The following is a 25,929-nucleotide window of genomic DNA, read 5'->3' as shown; positions in this document are numbered from 1 at the left end:
CCATCTTGAAGACACAAGTGGTTTTCATCCACCTCGTAGAGCTTTCAGATTCTCACAGCAAACACTGTATGTGAGCAGATGATTATACAGTTCTCATTTTAAATATGGATTATTCTGAAACGGTTTGGGTGAAAACGTGATGCTCTACAAATGCAGTTTAGATGATAAAAACCAGGATGTTATAAACTTCTCTTAGTTGATGACTAAACTAATCTCACAGCAAAACTACAGAAGCAGACTCCAAGCATGTCTGCACTGGGTATATAAAGAGTGACACTGCATGTATGTTCTGAATGTAAAGACCTTTGGTCTGCGTTCACCTTACCAGCTGCACAATTCAGATTCAGAGATCAGATGCGTCTCTTTACATTCACCGTGAATATAAAAATTCGACACACGCCTGTTATTGTAACATAGAAAAATTTTTTTATCGAAATAAATCATATCAGAACCTCAATGTGAAAAAGAATCTGAATAATTTTAAGGAAAAAATGTTAGAAATTTAAAAATAATATAGTTACTAGAACTACTACATTTTTTCCTTAAAATGTTTCGGATTATTTTATGATTAAATCTTTCCTAGATTCTAGTAGCATAATATTGCACACCCCTAAACTAATACTTTGCTGGAGCAGTCGTTTTAGGGAAGAGTCTATCAGCCTGGTACATGGCATCTTGACTTGACAATACTTTCCCACTTTTACTGGCAAAAACATTCTATAGCCATCAGATCTCCTGTGCATGGCCCTATTCATGTCACCAACACATATTTAGCTGGATTCAGGTCTGGGCTCTGGCTTGATCGTTCAAAAACATTGATTTGGATAATCCATTACTTTGTTGATTTGGAGGTGTGCTTTGGGTCTTGCTGAAAGGTCAAATGTTCTTTTCATCTCCAGTTTACTATCAGACACCTGAAGGATTTCCATTTAAATCAACTGGTGTTCATGAAGTCAAGTTATAGCACCTGCATTATGACAGTGTTAAAAAAAAAATTCTTAAAGATATTCTTGATACTGTTTGTTTTTTTTAAGAGTTTGTGGTCCGCCATACAAGTCCCTGTGAATGAGCAGTTCCAATAGAAAGTGCCAGAAAGAGCCGGCATTACAGTCACAGCTGCTGTTAGTGAAAACGAATCAATATGCACTAATTCAACTGAATCAGGATTGAGAATTCGATAGCGCTGTGACAGACCCCGATTTACGAATGTAAAAAAATTTCCGAGCCAATTTTCCACCACATCATCATCTCTAAAAATACCAACTTCTGTTTCTACAGCAAAAGAAACCACCTCTTATTCACCAGAGCCTTTATTACTGATGACAAGAAACTGACATCAGAAACCAAACTAAGTTAGTAAGCCTACACTAGCTAGGACTGCAAAGTTGCTATGGTTACAGCATGTGCGCCACATGAGCCACTTTCTTTCAGCTCAGGGTCAGAAAGAGAGTCACATGATTCAAGTCTAGTGATTAAATAAAAATAAAACAAAAATGACTAACCTGAAAGCAGCTTTTAGATTTAAAGCAGTCCTCAGATGTGACCAAAGATTCACTCTTACACATGCACAAAAACATGCTAGAGAACTGAGTGAAGCTAGAGCACCGAGTAAAGCTAGAGAATTGACTAAAGCTAGAGCACTGACTAAAGCTAGAGAATTGACTAAAGCTAGAGCAGCGACTAAAGCTAGAGCACCGAGTAAAGCTAGAGCACCGAGTAAAGCTAGAGGATTGACTAAAGCTAGAGGATTGACTAAAGCTAGAGGATTGACTAAAGCTAGAGGATTGACTAAAGCTAGAGAACTGAGTAAAGCTAGAGCACTGAGTAAAGCTAGAGAATTGACTAAAGCTAGAGGATTGACTAAAGCTAGAGGACTGACTAAAGCTAGAGCACTGACTAAAGGTAGAAAACTGAGTAAAGCTAGAGCACTGACTAAAGGTAGAAAACTGAGTAAAGCTAGAGAATTGACTAAAGCTAGAGAATTGACTAAAGCTAGAGGATTGACTAAAGCTAGAGCACTGAGTAAAGCTAGAGAATTGACTAAAGCTAGAGAGTTGACTAAAGCTAGAGCACTGACTAAAGCTAGAGGATTGACTAAAGCTAGAGGATTGACTAAAGCTAGAGGATTGACTAAAGCTAGAGGATTGACTAAAGCTAGAGCACTGACTAAAGGTAGAAAACTGAGTAAAGCTAGAGAATTGACTAAAACTAGAGAACTGAGTAAAGCTAGAGAACTGAGTAAAGCTAGAGAACTGAGTAAAGCTAGAGCACCGAGTAAAGCTAGAGCACTGAGTAAAGCTAGAGAATTGACTAAAGCTAGAGGACTGACTAAAGCTAGAGGATTGACTAAAGCTAGAGGATTGACTAAAGCTAGAGGATTGACTAAAGCTAGAGAATTGACTAAAGCTAGAGAATTGACTAAAGCTAGAGAGTTGACTAAAGCTAGAGGATTGACTAAAGCTAGAGGATTGACTAAAGCTAGAGGACTGACTAAAGCTAGAGGACTGACTAAAGCTAGAGGATTGACTAAAGCTAGAGAATTGACTAAAGCTAGAGAATTGACTAAAGCTAGAGAGTTGACTAAAGCTAGAGAATTGACTAAAGCTAGAGAGTTGACTAAAGCTAGAGCACTGACTAAAGCTAGAGAACTGAGGAAAACTAGAGAACTGAGTAAAACTAGAGAATTGACTAAAGGTAGAAAACTGAGTAAAACTAGAGAACTGAGTAAAGCTAGAGAACTAAGTAAAACTAGAGACCTGAGTAAAGCTAGAGAATTGACTAAAGCTAGAGAACTGACTAAAACTAGAGCACCGAGTAAAGCTAGAGCACTGACTAAAGCTAGAGAATTGACTACAGCTAGAGAACTGAGTAAAGCTAGAGAACTGAGTAAAGCTAGAGAATTGAGTAAAGCTAGAGAATTGAGTAAAGCTAGAGAATTGAGTAAAGCTAGAGCACTGACTAAAGCTAGAGAACTGACTAAAGCTAGAGCACTGACTAAAGCTAGAGAATTGACTACAGCTAGAGAACTGAGTAAAGCTAGAGAATTGAGTAAAGCTAGAGAATTGAGTAAAGCTAGAGAATTGAGTAAAGCTAGAGCACTGACTAAAGCTAGAGCACCGAGTAAAGCTAGAGCACCGAGTAAAGCTAGAGAACTGAGTAAAGCTAGAGAATTGACTAAAGCTAGAGAACTGACTAAAACTAGAGCACCGAGTAAAGCTAGAGCACCGACTAAAGGTAGAAAACTGAGTAAAGCTAGAGAATTGACTAAAACTAGAGAACTGACTAAAACTAGAGCACCGAGTAAAGCTAGAGAACTGAGAAAAGCTAGAGAACTGAGTAAAGCTAGAGAACTGCGTAAAACTAGAGCACTGAGTAAAGCTAGAGAACTGAGTAAAGCTAGAGAACTGAGTAAAGCTAGAGCACTGAGTAAAGCTAGAGAATTGACTAAAGCTAGAGCACTGACTAAAGCTAGAGAATTGACTAAAGCTAGAGAACTGAGTAAAGCTAGAGAACTGAGTAAAGCTAGAGAACTGAGTAAAGCTAGAGAATTGACTAAAACTAGAGCACCGAGTAAAGCTAGAGCACCGAGTAAAGCTAGAGAATTGACTAAAGCTAGAGAACTGAGTAAAGCAAAAGAATTGACTAAAGCTAGAGAACTGAGTAAAGCTAGAGAACTGAGTAAAGCTAGAGAATTGACTAAAGCTAGAGAATTGAGTAAAGCTAGAGAACTGAGTAAAGCTAGAGAATTGAGTAAAGCTAGAGAATTGAGTAAAGCTAGAGCACTGACTAAAGCTAGAGAATTGACTAAAGCTAGAGGACTGACTAAAGCTAGAGAATTGACTAAAGCTAGAGAACTGACTAAAGCTAGAGAACTGAGTAAAGCTACAGAACTGACTAAAGCTAGAGCACTAACTAAAGCTAGAGAACTGACTAAAACTAGAGCACCGAGTAAAGCTAGAGCACCGAGTAAAGCTAGAGAATTGACTAAAGCTAGAGAACTGAGTAAAGCAAAAGAATTGACTAAAGCTAGAGAACTGAGTAAAGCTAGAGAATTGACTAAAGCTAGAGCACTGAGTAAAGCTAGAGCACTGAGTAAAACTAGAGCACTGAGTAAAGGTAGAAAACTGAGTAAAACTAGAGAACTGAGTAAAGCTAGAGAACTGAGTAAAACTAGAGCACTGAGTAAAGCTAGAGAACTGAGTAAAACTAGAGAACTGAGTAAAACTAGAGAATTGACTAAAGGTAGAAAACTGAGTAAAGCTAGAGACCTGAGTAAAGCTAGAGACCTGAGTAAAACTAGAGACCTGAGTAAAGCTAGAGACCTGAGTAAAACTAGAGCACCGAGTAAAGCTAGAGCACCGAGTAAAGCTAGAGAATTGACTAAAGCTAGAGAACTGAGTAAAGCAAAAGAATTGACTAAAGCTAGAGAACTGAGTAAAGCTAGAGAATTGACTAAAGCTAGAGAACTGAGTAAAGCTAGAGAATTGACTAAAGCTAGAGAACTGAGTAAAGCTAGAGAACTGAGTAAAGCTAGAGAATTGACTAAAGCTAGAGAACTGAGTAAAGCTAGAGAACTGAGTAAAGCTAGAGCACTGAGTAAAGCTAGAGCACTGACTAAAGCTAGAGAACTGAGTAAAGCTACAGAACTGACTAAAGCTAGAGCACTGACTAAAGCTAGAGAACTGACTAAAACTAGAGCACCGAGTAAAGCTAGAGCACCGAGTAAAGCTAGAGAATTGACTAAAGCTAGAGAACTGAGTAAAGCAAAAGAATTGACTAAAGCTAGAGAACTGAGTAAAGCTAGAGAACTGACTAAAGCTAGAGAATTGACTAAAGCTAGAGAACTGAGTAAAGCTAGAGAACTGAGTAAAGCTAGAGAACTGAGTAAAACTAGAGAACTGAGTAAAACTAGAGCACTGACTAAAGGTAGAAAACTGAGTAAAACTAGAGAACTGAGTAAAGCTAGAGAACTGAGTAAAGCTAGAGAACTAAGTAAAACTAGAGCACTGAGTAAAGCTAGAGACCTGAGTAAAGCTAGAGACCTGAGTAAAACTAGAGCACCGAGTAAAGCTAGAGCACCGAGTAAAGCTAGAGCACTGAGTAAAGCTAGAGCACTGACTAAAGGTAGAAAACTGAGTAAAACTAGAGAACTGAGTAAAGCTAGAGAACTGAGTAAAGCTAGAGCACTGACTAAAGGTAGAGCACTGAGTAAAACTAGAGAACTGAGTAAAGCTAGAGCACCGAGTAAAACTAGAGCACCGAGTAAAACTAGAGCACCGAGTAAAGCTAGAGCACCGAGTAAAGCTAGAGCACCGAGTAAAGCTAGAGAACTGAGTAAAGCTAGAGCACTGAGTAAAGCTAGAGCACTGACTAAAGGTAGAAAACTGAGTAAAACTAGAGAACTGAGTAAAGCTAGAGAACTGAGTAAAGCTAGAGAACTGAGTAAAGCTAGAGAACCGAGTAAAGCTAGAGAACCGAGTAAAACTAGAGCACCGAGTAAAGCTAGAGCACCGAGTAAAACTAGAGCACCGAGTAAAGCTAGAGCACCGAGTAAAGCTAGAGCACCGAGTAAAGCTAGAGCACCGAGTAAAGCTAGAGCACCGAGTAAAGCTAGAGCACTGACTAAAGGTAGAAAACTGAGTAAAACTAGAGAACTGAGTAAAGCTAGAGACCTGAGTAAAGCTAGAGACCTGAGTAAAACTAGAGCACCGAGTAAAGCTAGAGCACTGAGTAAAGCTAGAGCACTGAGTAAAGCTAGAGCACTGAGTAAAGCTAGAGCACCGAGTAAAGCTAGAGCACTGAGTAAAGCTAGAGCACCGAGTAAAGCTAGAGCACTGACTAAAGCTAGAGCACTGAGTAAAACTAGAGCACTGAGTAAAGCTAGAGAACTGAGTAAAGCTAGAGCACCGAGTAAAGCTAGAGCACTGACTAAAGCTAGAGCACCGAGTAAAGCTAGAGCACCGAGTAAAGCTAGAGCACCGAGTAAAGCTAGAGCACTGAGTAAAGCTAGAGCACTGAGTAAAGCTAGAGCACTGACTAAAACTAGAAAACTGAGTAAAACTAGAGAACTGAGTAAAGCTAGAGCACTGACTAAAGGTAGAGCACTGAGTAAAACTAGAGAACTGAGTAAAGCTAGAGAACTGAGTAAAGCTAGAGAACTGAGTAAAACTAGAGCACTGAGTAAAGCTAGAGCACCGAGTAAAGCTAGAGCACCGAGTAAAGCTAGAGCACCGAGTAAAGCTAGAGCACCGAGTAAAGCTAGAGAACTGAGTAAAGCTAGAGCACCGAGTAAAGCTAGAGCACTGACTAAAGCTAGAGAACTGAGTAAAGCTAGAGAAGTAATTAAAGTGCACTCTATCACCCGTCTGTATTTATGACCTTGATTTTACACACTGTACACGGAGACACGAGTGACCTTGCTCAACACACAATCTGTTATTTGTTGTGTATAGTAATTTAGTCCTTACTGCACAGGCAGAATGCAGGAGCAGGAGGTAAACAGTGTACTGCAGTGTCAGGTGAGCCGTGTCAGTTGACAGGTGCTGTAGTGCAAGTCCCAGCTCCGGCACGCAAGCCTTTCTCTAGTTATTTTTACTGATTTATATGATTCTCACCACATTCACTCAATGGTACGTCTCAATCAGCTCCCTAGTTCACTAGGCAATGATCAGAGATTCGGCCAGTTTAAGGGCAAAAATCTTCCGGGTTCACTACAAAAAACCATTCCCACAATGCAGCACAAAAACTAAGGAGCATCAATGCTCACCATGTTTCCTTACTGCAAATGACGTCATAATTTCTGTTTAAAACTTGTCGAACTCTCAGCCAACTTCTACAAAAAGCCACTCGTTATCGTTGTTGTAATCTTAAACGATTAGCAAATTATTCACTTTATTTAATGTTTTATGTATGGATTATTTGACTTTAACGACAAATATTTTAGCTCTTTGGGTTTGTACAGTGATCGATAAGGAAATTAGAATCTCAAGAGCAACTGATTCATCAGTGTCCCAGTGTGCAGTGAGTCAGAGTCTTCACGAGAGCCTGAACTCATGAACATTATATACTGGTTATAAATATACTGACTCACTAACTAGGGAACTAGAGAGCTGATTGAGACGCATCCACAGTTCTGTAGAGTGTATTGAATAAACTACTACTATATACTACTAATATACAACTACTGACCAAGGCCCAGCTGCTGATTGGCTGACTCTCAGCCAATCTCTGCCGTATCCAGGAGAGGACATGGACCCTAGAGTCCACTGCATCGAGAATACTTCATTAATATGTGGTTAGTGGTGGTCTAGGGCCAATAATTTTTCATATTTGACATTTATGGAGGCAGGTGCCAATACTTTTAAACAGTGTTCAGCCATGAGGATGTTTCTGGTTTCACACAAGTTGTGATTTTTTATTTAGCTTCAAGAAAAGAGGAAAAAGAGAGAGACTGCTGAAGGAACAATTGCTTATAGCTGCTGTGATGAAAGTGATAACAGGAACTAAGAGGAATGAAGTCTGGGGCAGTAACAGCATCACACTATAACACACCTCTGAGCCGTCATGATTTATTCCACACTGAAAAGAAAAGAGAATGTCCTTCTTTCCTCACCTCAAAGTCAGGATCTGTCTCCCAGTCATCATTACCATCGTCAACGGTAACGGAGAGAGAATGACCAGCTGCTGCTTTCCACATCTGCAAAACAAACACACAGACAGAGGGACACGCACACGCACAGACAGAGGGACACGCACACGCACGCACAGAGGGACACGCACACGCACGCGGAGAGGGACACGCACACACACACAGAGAGAGGGACACACACACACACACAGAGAGAGGGACACACACACACACACAGAGGGACACACACACACACACAGAGGGACACACACACACACACAGAGGGACACACACACACACACACACACAGAGGGACACAGAGAGGGACACACACACACACAGAGAGGGACACACACACACACACAGAGGGACACACACACACACACAGAGGGACACACACACACACACAGAGGGACACACACACAGAGGGACACAGAGAGGGACACAGAGAGGGACACAGAGAGGGACACAGAGAGGGACACAGAGAGGGACACACACACACACAGAGAGGGACACACACACACACAGAGAGGGACACACACACACACACAGAGAGGGACACACACACACACACAGAGAGGGACACACACACACACACAGAGAGGGACACACACACACACACAGAGAGGGACACACACACACACACACAGAGAGGGACACACACACACACAGAGAGGGACACACACACACACACAGAGAGGGACACACACACACACAGAGAGGGACACACACACACAGAGAGGGACACACACACACACAGAGAGGGACACACACACACACACAGAGGGACACACACACACACACAGAGGGACACACACACACACACACAGAGGGACACACACACACACACACAGAGGGACACACACACACACACAGAGAGGGACACACACACACACAGAGGGACACACACACACACAGAGAGGGACACACACACACACACAGAGAGGGACACACACACACACACAGAGAGGGACACACACACACACACAGAGAGGGACACACACACACACACAGAGAGGGACACACACACACACACAGAGAGGGACACACACACACACACAGAGAGGGACACACACACACACACAGAGAGGGACACACACACACACACAGAGAGGGACACACACACACACACAGAGAGGGACACACACACACACAGAGAGGGACACACACACACACACACAGAGAGGGACACACACACACACACAGAGAGGGACACACACACACACACAGAGAGGGACACACACACACACACAGAGAGGGACACACACACACACACAGAGAGGGACACACACACACACACACAGAGAGGGACACACACACACACACAGAGAGGGACACACACACACACACAGAGAGGGACACACACACACACACAGAGAGGGACACACACACACACACAGAGAGGGACACACACACACACACACAGAGGGACACACACACACACACAGAGAGGGACACACACACACAGAGAGGGACACACACACACAGAGAGAGGGACACACACACACAGAGAGAGGGACACACACACACAGAGAGAGGGACACACACACACACAGAGAGGGACACACACACACACAGAGAGGGACACACACACACACAGAGAGGGACACACACACACACAGAGAGGGACACACACACACACAGAGAGGGACACACACACACACAGAGAGGGACACACACACACACAGAGAGGGACACACACACACACAGAGAGGGACACACACACACACAGAGAGGGACACACACACACACAGAGAGGGACACACACACACAGAGAGGGACACACACACACACACACACACAGAGAGGGACACACACACACACAGAGAGGGACACACACACACACAGAGAGGGACACACACACACACACAGAGAGGGACACACACACACACACAGAGAGGGACACACACACACACACAGAGAGGGACACACACACACACAGAGAGGGACACACACACACACAGAGAGGGACACACACACACACAGAGAGGGACACAGAGAGGGACACAGAGAGGGACACAGAGAGGGACACACACACACAGAGAGGGACACACACACACAGAGAGGGACACACACACAGAGAGGGACACACACACACACACACAGAGGGACACAGAGAGGGACACAGAGAGGGACACACACACACACACAGAGAGGGACACACACACACAGAGAGGGACACACACACACACAGAGAGAGGGACACACACACACACAGAGAGGGACACACACACACACAGAGAGAGGGACACACACAGAGAGAGGGACACACACAGAGAGAGGGACACACACACACAGAGAGGGACACACACACAGAGAGAGGGACACACACACAGAGAGAGGGACACACACACAGAGAGAGAGGGACACACACACACAGAGAGAGGGACACACACACACAGAGAGAGGGACACACACACACAGAGAGAGGGACACACACACACAGAGAGAGGGACACACACACACAGAGAGAGGGACACACACACACAGAGAGAGGGACACACACACACAGAGAGAGGGACACACACACACAGAGAGGGACACACACACACAGAGAGGGACACACACACACAGAGAGGGACACACACACACACAGAGAGGGACACACACACACACAGAGAGAGGGACACACACACACACAGAGAGAGGGACACACACACACAGAGAGAGAGGGACACACACACACAGAGAGAGGGACACACACACACAGAGAGAGGGACACACACACACAGAGAGAGGGACACACACACAGAGAGAGGGACACACACACAGAGAGAGGGACACACACACAGAGAGAGGGACACACACACAGAGAGAGGGACACACACACACAGAGAGAGGGACACACACACACAGAGAGAGGGACACACACACACAGAGAGAGGGACACACACACACAGAGAGAGGGACACACACACACAGAGAGAGGGACACACACACACAGAGAGAGGGACACACACACACAGAGAGAGAGGGACACACACACACAGAGAGAGAGGGACACACACACACAGAGGGACAGACACAAAGGGACACACAGGGACAGAGGGACACACAGGGACAGAGGGACACACAGGGACAGAGGGACACACAGGGACACAGAGAGGGGGACACACAGACAGACACACACACAAGTGGACTGTATATTAAACATTGTGAGGGAACTGTATTCACTGTACAGAGTAAAATACATTGATTGTCCAGCTGTTGTTTCTTCTCACACACTTTAGATTTTTTTTAGAACAGTACTGAAATGAGCTCGGTGTAGCATGCTAATGTCCAGACTAGCCTCAAATCACCTCACACACTTATCCCTATAACTCACACCTGAGCTTCTAAAGCACCTCTGGATTATCTTGAGCAGGTTTTCTTTCCTCAAACACCCAAAAAGGGTCGTCAAACAAACTGATATGATAACACAAAAAGAATCAGCTCCTAACTAGCTTCCTGTTCTTCTGTGCCTCTAACTGTTCTATAACTCTGAAAAGATCGCTGCTAGAGGTGACAACTCTGAAGCGCGTAAAGCTCCGAAAGCTCGGCTTGGTTGAAAACATCTGGCTGAAACGTGTCCCGGACCTTCTGATGTGGTGCAACTGATCAAGATGGAAATATTTTCATCGTTTCTTGGGTGCAATTACTGCTTCTTTTTCCCTGTTTCAAGTAGATAACTCGTACACAAGACAGTGGAAACAGGATCAGAATCCGAACCCATAAATAAACGGACGATCTGACCATACAGGGATCAGATGATGATATAAATGTTAAACTGTGTGTGTACTTTCAATAGCTCTAACATGGTGAGATATTATTAACACACTCGTCCATATAAGATTATCAATGATAGTGTTTTCAAAGTTTTCTGTGATTTTGGAAGGAGTCTCCAGTGTCAGCATTTTTTTTTTCCAAATCTTCAGATCAGACCACATTATGCTTTATGGACTCTCAGTTTCTTTTCTTTTCTTTTTTTTATTAAAAATAAAAAGTGTAAAATAAACTGTGACTGTTCACAGCCGCTATAATACAAGCAATTAAAGAAACTAACAAAATATGGAAACCTAATGGAAAATGGATGAAATGTACGCGTCATTACGAATAAATGAAAAATTGATAGCGCTGGGAAACAGCTGTGGGGTGAAAGGAATGAAATTCTGTTGGAAAACATCATCATTGTGATGTAAACAGGAACTCTACTCTAATCGCGCCGTGTTTATATTTTTTAGCCTTGGACATAAAAGTAAACCTCGCTTTTAATATGGGGCACATTGTTAATTCAATAAAACAAAAATCTATAGAATTTCAAGATGGTAAACATTTCCTACATCAAATGTACACTATGTTCCCAAAAGTTTTGGGACACCCCGCCAAATGATTGAATTCAGGTGTTTCTGGGGGTGGGCTTGGTCCCTTAGTTCCAGTAAAAGGAACTCTTAATTCTTCAGGATACCAAGACATTTTGGACAATTTCATGCTCCCAACTTTGTGGGAACAGTTCGGGGATGACCCCTTCCTGTTCCAACATGACTGCACACCAGTGTACAAAGCAAGGTCCATAAAGACATGGATGAGGGAGTTTGGTGTACAGAGTCCTGACCTCAACCCGATAGAACATCTTTGGGATGAATTAGAGCGGAGACTGTTAGTGGGTGGGATATATTAGGCAGCAAGTGAACATTTTGTCCTCAAAGTTGATGTGTTAGAAGCAGGAAAAATGGGCAAGCGTAAGGATTTGAGCGAGTTTGACAAGGGCCAGATTGTGATGGCTAGACCACTGGATCAGAATATCTCCAAACTGCAGCTCCTGTGGGGTCTGCAGTGGTCAGTATCTATCAAAAGTGGTCCAAGGAAGGAATAGTGGTGGACCGGAGACAATGTCATGGACAGCCAAGTCTCACTGATGCATGTCTGTGAAATGTAAATGTGGTGTTCACACGCTGAATATGCTGGGAGTTTTATCAGCCTTGATCAAAAACCATCTAATCTACACACAGAGCATGTGAACATCTGTCAGCATATTCTCACTTCTTTTAAATAAAGTTTACACTAGGCATTTTTTCCCCCTATAAAGTAGGTGTAATAGACTATACAATAAATCCACCGTCTTTTTGTTTTCCTTCTATACACTAATCTTAGTCCTAAACCACACCCAAAAGTGCAGACTTTACAGGAGTGTGTAAGGCCTGCAAGCAAACTGTTAATTCTGCCAAAACAACACACAACATTCACACACCTTTCTTCTGCCTCCTTTTACCTCTTTTTTTGTTTGTTTATTTACTGTACAAATCATAAACATTCATTTGCATAAAAGACAGAAATTCTGTAGTATTTATTAATAAAGGTCTTGACAAAACGAGGGAGGATGTGGATTTTGAAATCTTGCAAAAAAAAAAAAAAAAAAACCTGGACCTTAAAAAATAATAATAAATTAAATATTATAATAATAATAATATAATAATAATGCCCTAATTGATCCATTATAATAATGCCATAATTGATCCATTTGACTAAAACAAGGGGCACTAGATGAGCCAAAGCATTAAATTATTAATTAAATTCAGCAACATGCTGCCTTTGTGATCATATTTAAGACATTATTAGTCTTCCATAGAGGTAGATCTTTCTAATCCAGGTCCAGATTTTAAAGATGAACTCATGTAAATAGATAAACTAATGAAACTCAGGCACAGAGACAGATTTACTCTAGAAGGTATTTCCTGCTCTGCTTCTCTGGCTACAAATAATTTCCTCTCAATCTGCTATGGATCTTCCATCCGAAAATATTCCACAAACTCCCACTATCTTTCAGTCATGTGTTTGAACTCACCGTTTTGCTCCAGTTGACTTCCAAACTCTGCAAAAAGCCTAAAGAAAATCAGACTGGCTTGAGAACCACTGAACGCTGAAAATGGTCGAAGCCTTGGCGTGAGGTGCTCCTTTTTTTCCCCCACCCGTATTCACGAGCTCCCACCCACCCCCTGCGCTATGATTGACAGGTGTATTACCGAGTGTCTCAATTTCTATTGGCTACTACGTGTCAACGCAGGAGGATTGGCAGCCTGTTAGAGCAAGAAAGGCGGGTTCATGGAATGCGGGTGTGTTAACAAAACCAACGCCAGGTTGGAAGCATTCCCGCAGGTTCCACGCTTCCGGTTTTCCCGCTTTCAATCCTACTTCCGTGTTCGAGACACAGCGCCCCTAATGACTAAAAATTGAAATTTTTCCTGTATTTTTTTAATTCTTCAGTGCTTTCTTTTTTTTTTTAAATTTATTTTAAAAGTTGTATTGTTTAGAAGAAAACACTTTGCATATGTAATCGGTTTGCACGACTGCCTTTTTACCTAGTGGTAGAGTTCTTGCATTATGTTAGTCTTTCCTGAATTATTTACATTTCCCTTAACTGTAAACATAAATTATTAAAGGGACAAAAAAACCAACAAAAAAAAAACAATTTTATAATGATTCTAATGACATTTAGTAAAACAGCTCCATATGGAGGAGACAAGAACGTATTCTGTTTACTAGTAAATGAGAGACTGGTTAAAGCTGCAGTGTGTAAGATCATACACGGATCATCAGGAAACATTTTATCCTAGTCGGATTATCCATTAACTTATCCCGGGAACAAGAGACGTGAGGTGTGAATGCTAGTCAGTTGTCCCTCCACACCAACATGCAGTTTTAATTAGCCAGTTCACCTACTGGCATGTTATTAGGAAGTGAGTGAACACTAAAGAACCCAGAGAAGATCATGTGAAACTCCACACAGATATTATCCTAGACACAAGTTCTTATCAGTTAACCAGTGGAGAAAACTCTCTCTATATGCTTCTCGGTGTGTGATTAGGTGAGAACACAGAAATAGTGCTTGAACGAGGACAAATCCAGTCCGAGAACACTAGTTTTTGGAGCATGGCTGTGAAGGTTTGTGTTCATTCACCTACAAGAGCATTGATGAGGTCTGGGGTTCAAGTCAGAATTCCAGTTCATCCTGAAGGTGTTCAGTGAGGCTGAGGTCGGTTCTTCTACTTCAAACTTTTGCAAAACCATGTCTTTATGGCCTTTGCTTTGTGCACAGGTGCATTGTCATGCTGAGACCAATTTGAGCTTCTTAGATTTAGTGAAGGGAAATTGTAACGCTAAAGCACACAAAGACATTTTAAGGAAGTGTGATGGTCAGTTGTGCCCATCTTTTGTTCTGATAAGTGTATGTACAGTATCAAAGCCATATAGACTGGGATAGACTCCAGGTTCCCTGCAACCCTTTTAAGGACAAATAGAACAGAAGATGGATAAATGGATGATCAGAGTTCTGATCTGCTCTGGCCACTTATTAAGATGTGTGTCTCAGATAGGTCCACACACAAATTGGCTCAATTCTTATTTGAAAAATTGGGACTGTTCCTGCACACATAATCTTAAAGAAAATATATATATATAATAATCTGGGTAACATGAAGGCAGAAAATTGCATGTCTCACTATAACCTGGTAGTGTGAATATGTAATGCAGTCTATTCCAGTCTAATTTGGCTGCCAACCCTTCACAGGTCATAATCACACACTCACAAATTCATTCACACCAGACAATTTAGAGATCAGCCTACAGCACGTCTTCAGACTGGGGGAGGGAACTAAAGTAAACGGAGAAAACCCTCAAGCTGTGAGGCACGTGTGAACGTCTAAACCACAATGGACCCCAGATCAGAAATCAAGTAGCTTTTTTCCAACACACACATAGAAGCAGCACAACAAATTAACATGACACACAGGCTTAGGTCACTTCTATTACAATGGATTGTCTCATACTTTTCCTACACTACACATTTGTTGTTCATGAATCATATAAAATGAACACTTGTGTGTATTATGGGGTGTTTCAGGGTATAGCATTCTCATTCTTATGCATATGAAATCATTTGGAAAACCCATAACCTGTTATATCAATCCACATTCAGAGCTATTGGTGTTGGTCAGATGGAATTTATTTTCCAGAACAACTCATCTGACTGCAATTCAATCAACAGCTTTATATTCACATCTGTAGTAACAGTTTATACTTTTTGGTGTCATGGCTAGTCTTCCCAGAGTCTGCTTGTAGGTACATTGTCCTTAAGCATCAACATGATCTCAAACATACCTAATATTCTGTCTCTAGTCCTGAGATACCAGTGATCCTGAATGCTTTTGTTCTTCAACCTGATCTGTTCTGATGCTGTACTTCTGGTTGACGTCTCAGCACTTAGAGGCTGCTCAATGCTGCTGATGGCATCCACTACCTAGAACAGCCTAGAGATACAAGGGATTGCTGTGGATAGAGACCCATTACAGAAAATATGTAAATGGATTTGGAATGCAACTAATACAATCAGCATTGCACTCGAGACCATCAGAGAATATGATTCTCATATTCATAGTGCTCAAAAGTTACACAACTGCACTTGATTATTTTATTTTCTTGGCGTTTATCCCGCGCAACGGCAGGGTCTGCTATTTTTAGCATGATTTGGCACAGGTTTTACGCTGGATGCCCTTCCTGTCACAACCCTCCCATTTTTATCTGGGCTTGGGACTGGCACTGAGAGTTAAGTCTTCAGTGGCTGGGTTGGCACCCTGCCCTGGAATCGAACCCGGGCCACGGCAGTGAGAGTGCGGGATCCTGCCGCCGGACCACCAGGGGGCCATTACTTGACTACATAGTGTACAATTATAGAAAGGAAATTATTTATAAAAACACTACACAGATGAGGAGGTTTTCCCCTTTAAGTCTGGTTCTTCTAAAGGTTTCTTCCTCATATCGTCTCAAAAGAAGTTTTTTTTCCTCGCAGACCGCCTCTGGCTTGCTCATTAGGGATAAATATTTAGTTAAATTAGAAATCTTATTATTTATTTTGAGAATTTATATATTCCTGTAAAGCTGCTTTGCAACAATGTTCAAGCTCTATACAAGCAATATTGAACTGAACTGAATGACAGACATTCCTGAAATGTAACAAGAAACAAATTGCGGTCATTTAACAAATAATGTATTGTGAAGTTTTCAGAAAGGAGACGTTTATAGAACATTGACCAAAGGATCCTCTAGGGTCAGTGTGCAGGATTTCCACCAAGGGAGAGTGATCACTTCAAGAGGGAATAAAAACAGGCTAGGAAGAGAACAGGATCGGACTCATCTTGTAGACATTCCTTAAAAAGCATCATTAATACAGTCGTTTAGTAAAAAGGCATAGTTTGGTATTTCACTGCGGCATCAGAAGAATAAAACACTTCGGCTGCAGTAACATAATCCACATCCCATGGTGTTTACTGATTATTTTTCTTACAATAGCACATATGAGTTTTATTCCTTAGAAAACTGGACATTTGATGTAACAGGCTTTTACAAGAAAGACACACAGCTTGGATTTTTTTTTTTTTTTTTTAAAGCAAAGACTTAGTCTTTTTATTGGCAGTGGAAAATAGGGATCAGTATTTTTTATTGAAAGGAAGCAATAAATAATACTGTGATAAAAAATAGTTCATAAGTACTCAGACTGTACAACATTTCTGTTACAAGACCGGAGGATTTTTTTTAAACAATGGAGAGAACACCACATGATTGGAATTGTGCATGAGACTTAAAACCAGCAAAAAAAAAAAAAAGACAAATAGAAGGGCAGGGGATGAACTAGTGTTTGTCGGGTCAAAAAACGTGACTCTTTAAAGTTATAATACAGTCCAGCCTTTCTATTTGATATGACTCATGAGAAGGTTAAAAGGCCGTGCTCACGTGGAGAAGCAGAATAAATAAAAACAGAGGGAAGTAAGGCTTAATCAGATGTAGGAGTTCAGCCGGAGGGTCAAATCGCGCCATTTTCGGACATCGCAAACAGAGCTTAGGCCACAGTGAGGTTGGTCCAGCGGAGAAGAATAGCGTGCACACACGCATACGCACACACACTTATACACACCTATACACACGTCCTTCATGCGTGTCTCATGTGCAGGAGAAAGGAATGGAGAGATTCAGCATGTGGAAAAGGCGACTGCTGAAAGATGCATCCGAAAGTAGCCCTCGTCGTTGCTACCGTTTATGGCTTATCACATGTTTTGGTATCAGACAAGAGAAAGGGGAAAGAGACAGAGGGGTTGAAATAATAATAATCATCATCATCATCATAATAATAATAATAATAAGTACCACATAGTTGTGGAACAAATGCTCTAAGATATGCACCAATTCTGATATTCACATAATACGTCATCAAATCAACAGCCAAATGGATTTTAAGAACAGAAATAAGGGGATGAAATAAAATCACAAAATGTCAGTCACAAAAATCTGAATCAGCTCAGGTTTCGTCATCACAAACCAATGATATGGACACAATTAAGGAGATGAGGATTATTTAAAAAAAAAAAAAAAAAAGATTAGATAGAAATGTACAAACTTCAGATCTGTAATACATTCAGTTACACCTGAAAGAGTTAAAGATGATATGGAAAAAAAAAAAGAAAGAGGAGAAAAGGCAAATGATGCATAAACATAACTAAATAAATGAAATGTCCCATAAATAGAATAATCCATAAATCTAAAATATGTCCTCTACGGCGGAGACGTCGCGATGAACCCTCGGGAATCTCCGAGTCCTTGTGCGTTAGACTCGCAGCCTGAAGGGGACGTCTCGTCTTCAGACACTTCACCTATAGAGATAATGAGCATAAACTGAGAGCAGGGAGGAGAGGAAAGGAAGACAGATGATGAGACGAGAGGAGACGAATGAAGACATGGACAAGTGGGGAAGGACAGAAAAAGGGAGAGGTAGAGACACGGTCGTATTACTGCCTGGGACACTGAAGCATTCAACACTTTAATTGAGCATCAACATGTTAGTGTATTAATAACACAAGTTCCTCAGTATATTACTGTTCATATCATGATAACTGCTATATTAATATGATCTGTTTATTACAGAACAGCGCAGTTAAACTCTCGATTCTGATGAGTGTCTTTAGAACAGGGGAGTTTGCGCTTCTTGGAAAAGGGGCGAGTCTGCTGGTGGGGGATTACAAGTTTGAATCCTAACAATGCTGTGTGTGAGTGCTAGAGAGCTGTCAATCACAACACCTGCCTAATATTATATTGGTCCCCCTTTTGCTGCCAAAACAGCCCTGACCCATTGAGGGATGGACTCCACTGGATCCCTGAAGCTGTGCTGTGGTATCTGGCACCAAGATGCTAGCAGCAGATCCTTTACGTCCTGCAAGTTACAGGACTTAAAGGATAGTTACAGGACCTAAAGGATACTGACCACTGCAGACCGGGAACACCCTCCAAGAGCTGCAGTTTTGGAGATGTTCTGATCCAGTGATCTAGCTATCACAATCTGCCCCTTGTCAAACTCGCTCAAATCCGTACGCCTGCCCATTTTTCCTGCTTTTAACACATCAACTTTGAGGACAAAATGTTCACTTGCTGCCTAATATATCCCACCCACTACCAGCTGCCATGATGAGGAGATAATCAGTCTGATTCACTTCACCTCTCAGTGTTCATAATGTTATGCCTGATCGGTGTATACTGCAGCATTCTTTTTGTTATAATTTAGTGATCAGTTTTATTCGTATTAATTTAAGGGTTTGTTTTGGCTTGCTTGATTTATTTTGTATATTCCTTAGTTAATGTCAATAATATAAAAACATCTGGATTCCACAAATTTCTCGCTCGATTCTTCGTCTATTTCTACACTAATCCCAACAAATTTGAAAACGGCGTTTTCGTCTAAAAAAAAAAAAGTTGGTCATCCACACTTAAATGTCTGAAAACGCTAATGTCCCTGTACTGCGCCCGAGTAAAACGTAAGATGCTTCGACCTGCATCATTTCCACCTGCCGTTTATTTACTTTCCAGCTCTTTAAAACGTTGCGGCTATGTCGTGGAAATTAGCTGAATTGCTCACATGACTAAAAATGCGACCTCTCTTTCGAAAGCCTCCGTTTTCCCGGTCCATACTGTGACATGAAAACGCCGTTTTCAAATTTATCCACTTTGGAGGACGTTCCGTTGACTAAAAACGGCGTCTCAGTGTGGACGGAAGGTTAACATGGATAGAAAAATATGCGTTTTTAAACAAAAACGTGTTAGTGTGGACATGAGGATGTGTTTTAGAGACTAGAAAGCAGTTCTGTATGTCGCATCAGGATAAAAGCTTCTTCCAAAAACTTAACTCAAACTTGATATTAAATTGCAGAAATCCATGCAAAGTCGATCGAGTTAGTCCTCTCATGCATACATTTACATACATTCAGGAGAATGAATAGAATGTTTTTTGTTTGTTGTTTGGAAGAATTCAGGTGTTATGAATTTTTTTAACCTAGTTTGTGTTAGTCAGCTTGTGTTATGCTAAACTCGAGGGGGAAAAAACGAGGATGTGTTTTCAGCCATGTTAACATGCTGAATCCTGAACGAGATGCAACCGATGCTCCATGATCATGATTATCGCAAACCGTGTAAAAGTGTAGGCAATTATGATATGAACATTTCCTATTCCCACGTGTCTAGCAGACTCGCAATTCACAAGCAGCTGTGGGACTGAGTCTGAACGGTGTTGACTCACCCTGGCTTTGGGTTAGCAGGAATACGTTCGGATTGTAGCAGAGTCGAGCCTCTGAACGCCACTCACACTTCCTGCAGCACCAGCCAACACATGCACGAGCAGTTAGAAACACATACACACACAAAACAGTTAGAATTGCATCCTTGGATTAGTCTGTGATTTTTTACCAAAACAGTAGTTATTAGTTAATAATAATAATAATAATCTCTACAGAAAGACTGTCCCTCTGGTATTGCTGTACATAGGACTGTTATGTCACTGCCATTTTTACTTGTGAGACTGTATAGATTTAGTGCCATAAGACGGCTAACAGAGTTTATGATTACATTTTATTCAGCTAAAAACCCCTGAATAGATTACACAAACATCTGTGGTTGTGTTTAGCATGGTGGCTTAACCATAACGATGAGGGGCACTGACCTACCCCTGTGCTGAGTTTTAGATCTGATTCAAGATACCATTGTTTTGAGCTTAGCTACACGGTATATCCTTATTTACTGTAGCACTACAAATGCCTATTTTTCTTTATTTACGGCATAATGCCCCTTTTACACCATGTGTAGCCAATATAACACACACTCGCAGCCAAACTGACACTCATGTTATATACAAGGGGCAAGTAAGCAGTAAGCACACTGTGTTGCATGTCAACTCAAACTGACACTACACACAGATCCTTATAAAGCTCAGAACACACTGATCCAACAACTATACAAGCAACCAATCATTAGTGTATTGGGGTGTGTGTTAGACAAAATGTGAGTGTGTTCAACAGCAAATGTGTATGATTTAGTGTATGAATCTGAATGTTGGTGTGTATTAGACAATGGTGGTGTTGTCATCTGGTGTTTGATGGTATTTCATGGCAAATGGTGGTGTGTATTGTGGTTGCTGGTGTTTGATGATGTATGGTGGTGTGTATTAGACACTGCTGGCAGTGAATAATGGTGTATTTCATGGTAAATGCTGGAGTGTAATGTACCCTTGTTTGCGGTTGTTATATGGGAGAGATCATTGGTGTTTGATGGTAATTCATGGTAATTGGTGGTGTTGGTGTTTGATGATGGACACTATATTGCCAAAAGTATTCGCTCACCTGCCTTGACTCGCATATGAACTTAAGTGACATCCCATTCCTAATCCATAGGGTTCAATATGACGTCGGTCCACCCTTTGCAGCTATAACAGCTTCAACTCTTCTGGGAAGGCTGTCCACAAGGTTTAGGAGTGTGTTTATGGGAATTTTTTTACCATTCTTCCAGAAGCGCATTTGTGAGGTCACACACTGATGTTGGACGAGAAGGCCTGGCTCTCAGTCTCCGCTCTAATTCATCCCAAAGGTGTTCTATCGGGTTGAGGTCAGGACTCTGTGCAAGCCAGTCAAGTTCCTCCACACCAGACTCTGTCATCCATGTCTTTATGGACCTTGCTTTGTGCACTGGTGCACAGTCATGTTGGAAGAGGAAGGGGCCAGCTCCAAACTGTTCCCACAAAGTTGGGAGCATGAAATTGTCCAAAATGTCTTGGTATGCTGAAGCATTCAGAGTTCCTTTCACTGGAACTAAGGGGCCAAGCCCAGCTCCTGAAAAACAACCCCACACCATAATCCCCCCTCCACTCCACTTGGCACAATGCAGTCAGACAAGTACCGTTCTCCTGGCAACCGCCAAACCCAGACTCGTCCATCAGATTGCCAGATGGAGAAGCGCGATTCGTCACTCCAGAGAACGCGTCTCCACTGCTCTAGAGTCCAGTGGCGGCGTGCTTTACACCACTGCATCTGACGCTTTGCATTGCACTTGGTGATGTATGGCTTGGATGCAGCTGTTCGGCCATGGAAACCCATTCCATGAAGCTCTCTGCGCACTGTTCTTGAGCTAATCTGAAGGCCACGTGAAGTTTGGAGGTCTGTAGCGATTGACTCTGCAGAAAGTTGGCGACCTCTTCGCACTATGCGCCTCAGCATCCGCTGACCCCGCTCCGTCAGTTTACGTGGCCTACCACTTCGAGGCTGAGTTGCTGTCGTTCCCAAACACTTCCACGTTCTTATAATACAGCTGACAGTTGACTGTGGAATATTTAGGAGCGAGGAAATTTCACAACTGGATTTGTTGCACAGGTGGCATCCTATCACAGTTCCATGCTGGAATTCACTGAGCTCCTGAGAGCGACCCATTCTTTCACAAATGTTTGTAAAAACAGTCTGCATGCCTAGGTGCTTGATTTTATACACCTGTGGCCATGGAAGTGATTGGAACACCTGATTCTGATTATTTGGATGGGTGAGCGAATACTTTTGGCAATATAGTGTATGTTGGTGTGTATTAGACACTGCTGGCGTTTATAGTAAATAATGGTGTTTGATGGAATTTGACTGTAAAATGGTATGTACGGGTCAATGCTGCATTCTGTGCATTCTCTGCATTTTCTTGGAAAGAATGTTGATGTTTAATGGTATTTGGTGTTAGATGTTGGTGTGTATTGAGCAGTGTTGGTCTTTGGAAAGGAATCTTGGTGTTTGATGGTAGTATTTGCTATTTTCATGCTGTTGTGTTTTATTATCTGGGTTAGAATGTTGGTGATTGATGGTTTTTCATGGTAAATGCTGGAGTGTAATGTACCCTTGCTGGCAGTTGTTGATATATGGGAGAGATCATTGGTGTTTGATGGTATTTCATGGTAAATGGTCGTGTGTATTGTGGTTGCTGGTGTTTGATGATGTATGGTGGTGTGTATTAGACACTGCTGGCAGTGAATAATGGTGTTTGATGGTATTTTGCTATGTAAATGGTATATACTGGTCAATGCTGCATTCTGTTGTCTGGTAAAGAACACTGGTATTCAGTGATATTTGCTTCTATATGCAGTTTTCTGGGAGAAAATGTTGGTGTTTAAGGGCATTTGATGTTAAATGTGTGTTGAGCAGTGTTTGTCTTTTGAAAGTAACCTTGGTGTTTGATGGTATTTGATGGTTCATGCTGGTGATTGTGGGGCAATGTTAGTATTTGTTGATGTTTGGTAGACTATGTTGGTGTTCAGTGGTACCTGATGGTGTGTATTAGACAATATTAGTATTTGTTAATGTGTGGTAGAATTTATTGGTGTTCAGTGGTGTGTACTGGCCAATGTTAGTATTTGTTGATGTTTGGCAGGGTATATTGGTGTTCAGTGGTATGTACTGGGCAATGTTAGTATTTGTTGATGTTTGGCAGAGTATATTGGTGTTCAGTGGTATGTACTGGGCAATGTTAGTATTTGTTGATGTTTGGCAGGGTATATTGGTGTTCAGTGGTATGTACTGGGCAATGTTAGTATTTGTTGATGTTTGGCAGAGTATATTGGTGTTCAGTGGTATGTACTGGGCAATGTTAGTATTTGTTGATGTTTGGCAGAGTATATTGGTGTTCAGTGGTGTGTACTGGGCAATGTTAGTATTTGTTGATGTTTGGCAGAGTATATTGGTGTTCAGTGGTATGTACTGGGCAATGTTAGTATTTGTTGATGTTTGGCAGAGTATGTTGATGTTCAGTGGTATGTACTGGGCAATGTTAGTATTTGTTGATGTTTGGCAGAGTATGTTGGTGTTCAGTGGTGTGTACTGGGCAATGTTAGTATTTGTTGATGTTTGGCAGAGTATGTTGATGTTCAGTGGTGTGTACTGGGCAATGTTAGTATTTGTTGATGTTTGGTAGAGTTTATTGGTGTTCAGTGGTATGTACTGGGCAATGTTGGTATTTGTTGATGTTTGGTAGTTGTTTAATGGTTTATGCTAGTGTATATCAGAAATACATTAGTTGAGTGCACTCTGGATTGGTATTTAAGGATGTGTGTACCGTCCAGCTGGTGTTTCTTTGGCTGAATGGCAGGTGAAGTGGATGTGCTGTTGGTCACTCTGAAGTTAGCAGGCAGTGTATCGGAGCTGTAGCCGCGGACATCTTTGGGCCGAAACTTCTTCCTCCAGGATGGAGCTCGCCTGAAATTCTTATCATCATCCTGCAGGTACAGAAGATGGGGGGGGGAAAAGTGTGTTCCACTAACTCCATTTTACCAGTGAACTCATTATAATCCTGCTGATGAGAGGGAGGAGGAGAGTGGTAGTGCTAGACTGTTGGGAAAGAGGACAGCCTAATTGATTCCTTTACTGTAGAGCATGTTATTTTTAGAAGCCATATATGCACATTTTTGTGTAAGAGATTTAAATTCACATTACTCCCTCAGCACTTTTACAAGCCAGCTTCTGTTTTCCCAATTAAAAGAGAAGTCAGGAAAATGTTGCACAGAAAACCCACACAAGGTAGGTAATTCATGCTGGCGTTTGTTTCTATTCTTGTACATTTGGAAACCAAGTTTTGTTTTATAGTGTTTTTGAAATTAATTATTATAATTTTTCTTCTTTTTGGTTTTAGTTTACGCTGCCTACAACAACCAGGTAGAAGAATGAAGGTCTGTTTTATTAGGCTGTGTTTATGCAATCCAGTTTGAATGAAGTTTCTTTATGTGAAGTGAATATTGTGTGTGTGTGTGTTTGACAACAGGAGAGACAACCAAACCTCATCTAGTTTTCGCTCCGTTCCCATAGCAAGCAGGTTATTGTACTCTCTCTCCAGCACTGATCTTGCCTACATCGCAGACAACAAGACAAAGAAACACAAAGACAGCACAGTGAGGCTCCATGGCAAAATATACTGTATATCTGAAACATATTGCTATGTTATGCCTGTGTGTCAATTTTAATGATGACTAATTTTTATATATTATAAGATTATATTAAAATTCTACAAAAAATAAAGAAATGCTATTATTTTTCAACGTTTATATCTATCCTTTTACTTGACAGGATTCAAACCCATGCCTACCTGTGTGTTCTGAGTGGGGATCTGCAGCAGCAGGGCGAGTGTGTTGTGATCAAAAGTTTCATCGAGGGCCACTAGCGCTCCATGCACACCATTTTCCTGCAGGTTGTGTGCATATTCCTTCAACCCAATAAACTGAACCCATTTAATGAGACGCTCATTACTCCACACCAGGACATCTGCATAAAATAAAGAAAAGGTTCTCGGATGAAGAACAATCAAGTGCACAGAAATAACAGCTTTACCCGGTCCTAACAGGATGCCAGGAGAACGCTTCCTGCTTAAAAAAAGCACAGGACCAAATGTGAAGTTTTTTGGAGGAGGGATAATGGTCTGAGCTGGACCCCTCAGTTCCAATGAAGTATAATGTTAATGTGACCACATACACACACTAGACCAGGGGTGTCCAATCTTTTCCAGAAAGGGCCTGGGTTGCACAAGTTTTCATTTCGCCTCATAGTATTTTGAAACTGATTAAATGGGTGGAATCAGGTGTGGCTCCTGCATGACTGGAATGAAAACATGCACCCATACAAGCCATTTGCAGATAAGATTGGACAGCCCTGTTCAAGACATCTGTGTGCTTCCAGTTTTGTGGCAACAGACCTCTTATTCCAGCTTGACAATGCCCATGTTTTTCTTGAAGAGTGGCCTACACAGAGCTCTGACCTAAACCCCATTTGAACACCACTGGTATGAAACGAAAGCTTGAATGTGTGCCAGACTGTCCTAACCTCACTACCGCTCTTGCGCTGAATGGACCCAGCTTTAAAATCTAATGGAAAGCCTTCCCAGAAGAACAGAGGCTGTTATAGATGATGCCAAATCCATATAATGCTCATGCTGGTGTTCACATACTT

The 25,929-nt window shown here is 41.8% G+C and overlaps 2 protein-coding genes across 12 annotated transcripts in view; both read right to left on the bottom strand.

Moving 5' to 3' along the window:
- LOC131351758 (src substrate protein p85-like) overlaps window positions 1-13,588 on the bottom strand; it is a 30,290-nt gene extending 16,702 nt beyond the window's left edge. For all 3 annotated transcript variants that reach the window (XM_058387295.1, XM_058387296.1, XM_058387297.1), the window contains exons 1-2: window positions 13,449-13,588; window positions 7,613-7,696 (exon numbers count right to left, since the gene is read on the bottom strand). In XM_058387295.1, coding sequence (XP_058243278.1) covers window positions 7,613-7,696 — 84 coding nt within the window. In that variant the 5' untranslated portion in view covers window positions 13,449-13,588. The remainder of the gene's footprint in view (window positions 1-7,612; window positions 7,697-13,448) is intronic.
- Window positions 13,589-18,004: 4,416 nt separating this feature from the next.
- Window positions 18,005-25,929, bottom strand: part of ppfia1 (PTPRF interacting protein alpha 1) — a 70,164-nt gene continuing 62,239 nt past the window's right edge. For 5 of the 9 annotated variants that reach the window (XM_058387280.1, XM_058387282.1, XM_058387288.1 and 2 more), the window contains 4 exons: window positions 25,073-25,248; window positions 24,767-24,835; window positions 24,050-24,209; window positions 18,005-18,303 (listed from right to left, as the gene is read on the bottom strand). In XM_058387280.1, the coding sequence (XP_058243263.1) occupies window positions 18,206-18,303; window positions 24,050-24,209; window positions 24,767-24,835; window positions 25,073-25,248 (503 nt within the window). In that variant the 3' untranslated portion in view covers window positions 18,005-18,205. Of the gene's footprint in view, window positions 18,326-20,216; window positions 20,288-24,049; window positions 24,210-24,766; window positions 24,836-25,072; window positions 25,249-25,929 lie in introns of all 9 variants that reach the window. The other 4 variants (XM_058387285.1, XM_058387289.1, XM_058387286.1 and 1 more) reach the window with 3 other exon arrangements.

This window comes from Hemibagrus wyckioides, linkage group LG04 (assembly GCF_019097595.1).
Source record: "Hemibagrus wyckioides isolate EC202008001 linkage group LG04, SWU_Hwy_1.0, whole genome shotgun sequence".
In the NCBI taxonomy this organism is placed as follows: domain Eukaryota; kingdom Metazoa; phylum Chordata; class Actinopteri; order Siluriformes; family Bagridae; genus Hemibagrus; species Hemibagrus wyckioides.
The sequence above is the reverse complement of the archived record's forward strand: the minus strand, read 5'-3'. Positions and strand labels throughout refer to the sequence as shown.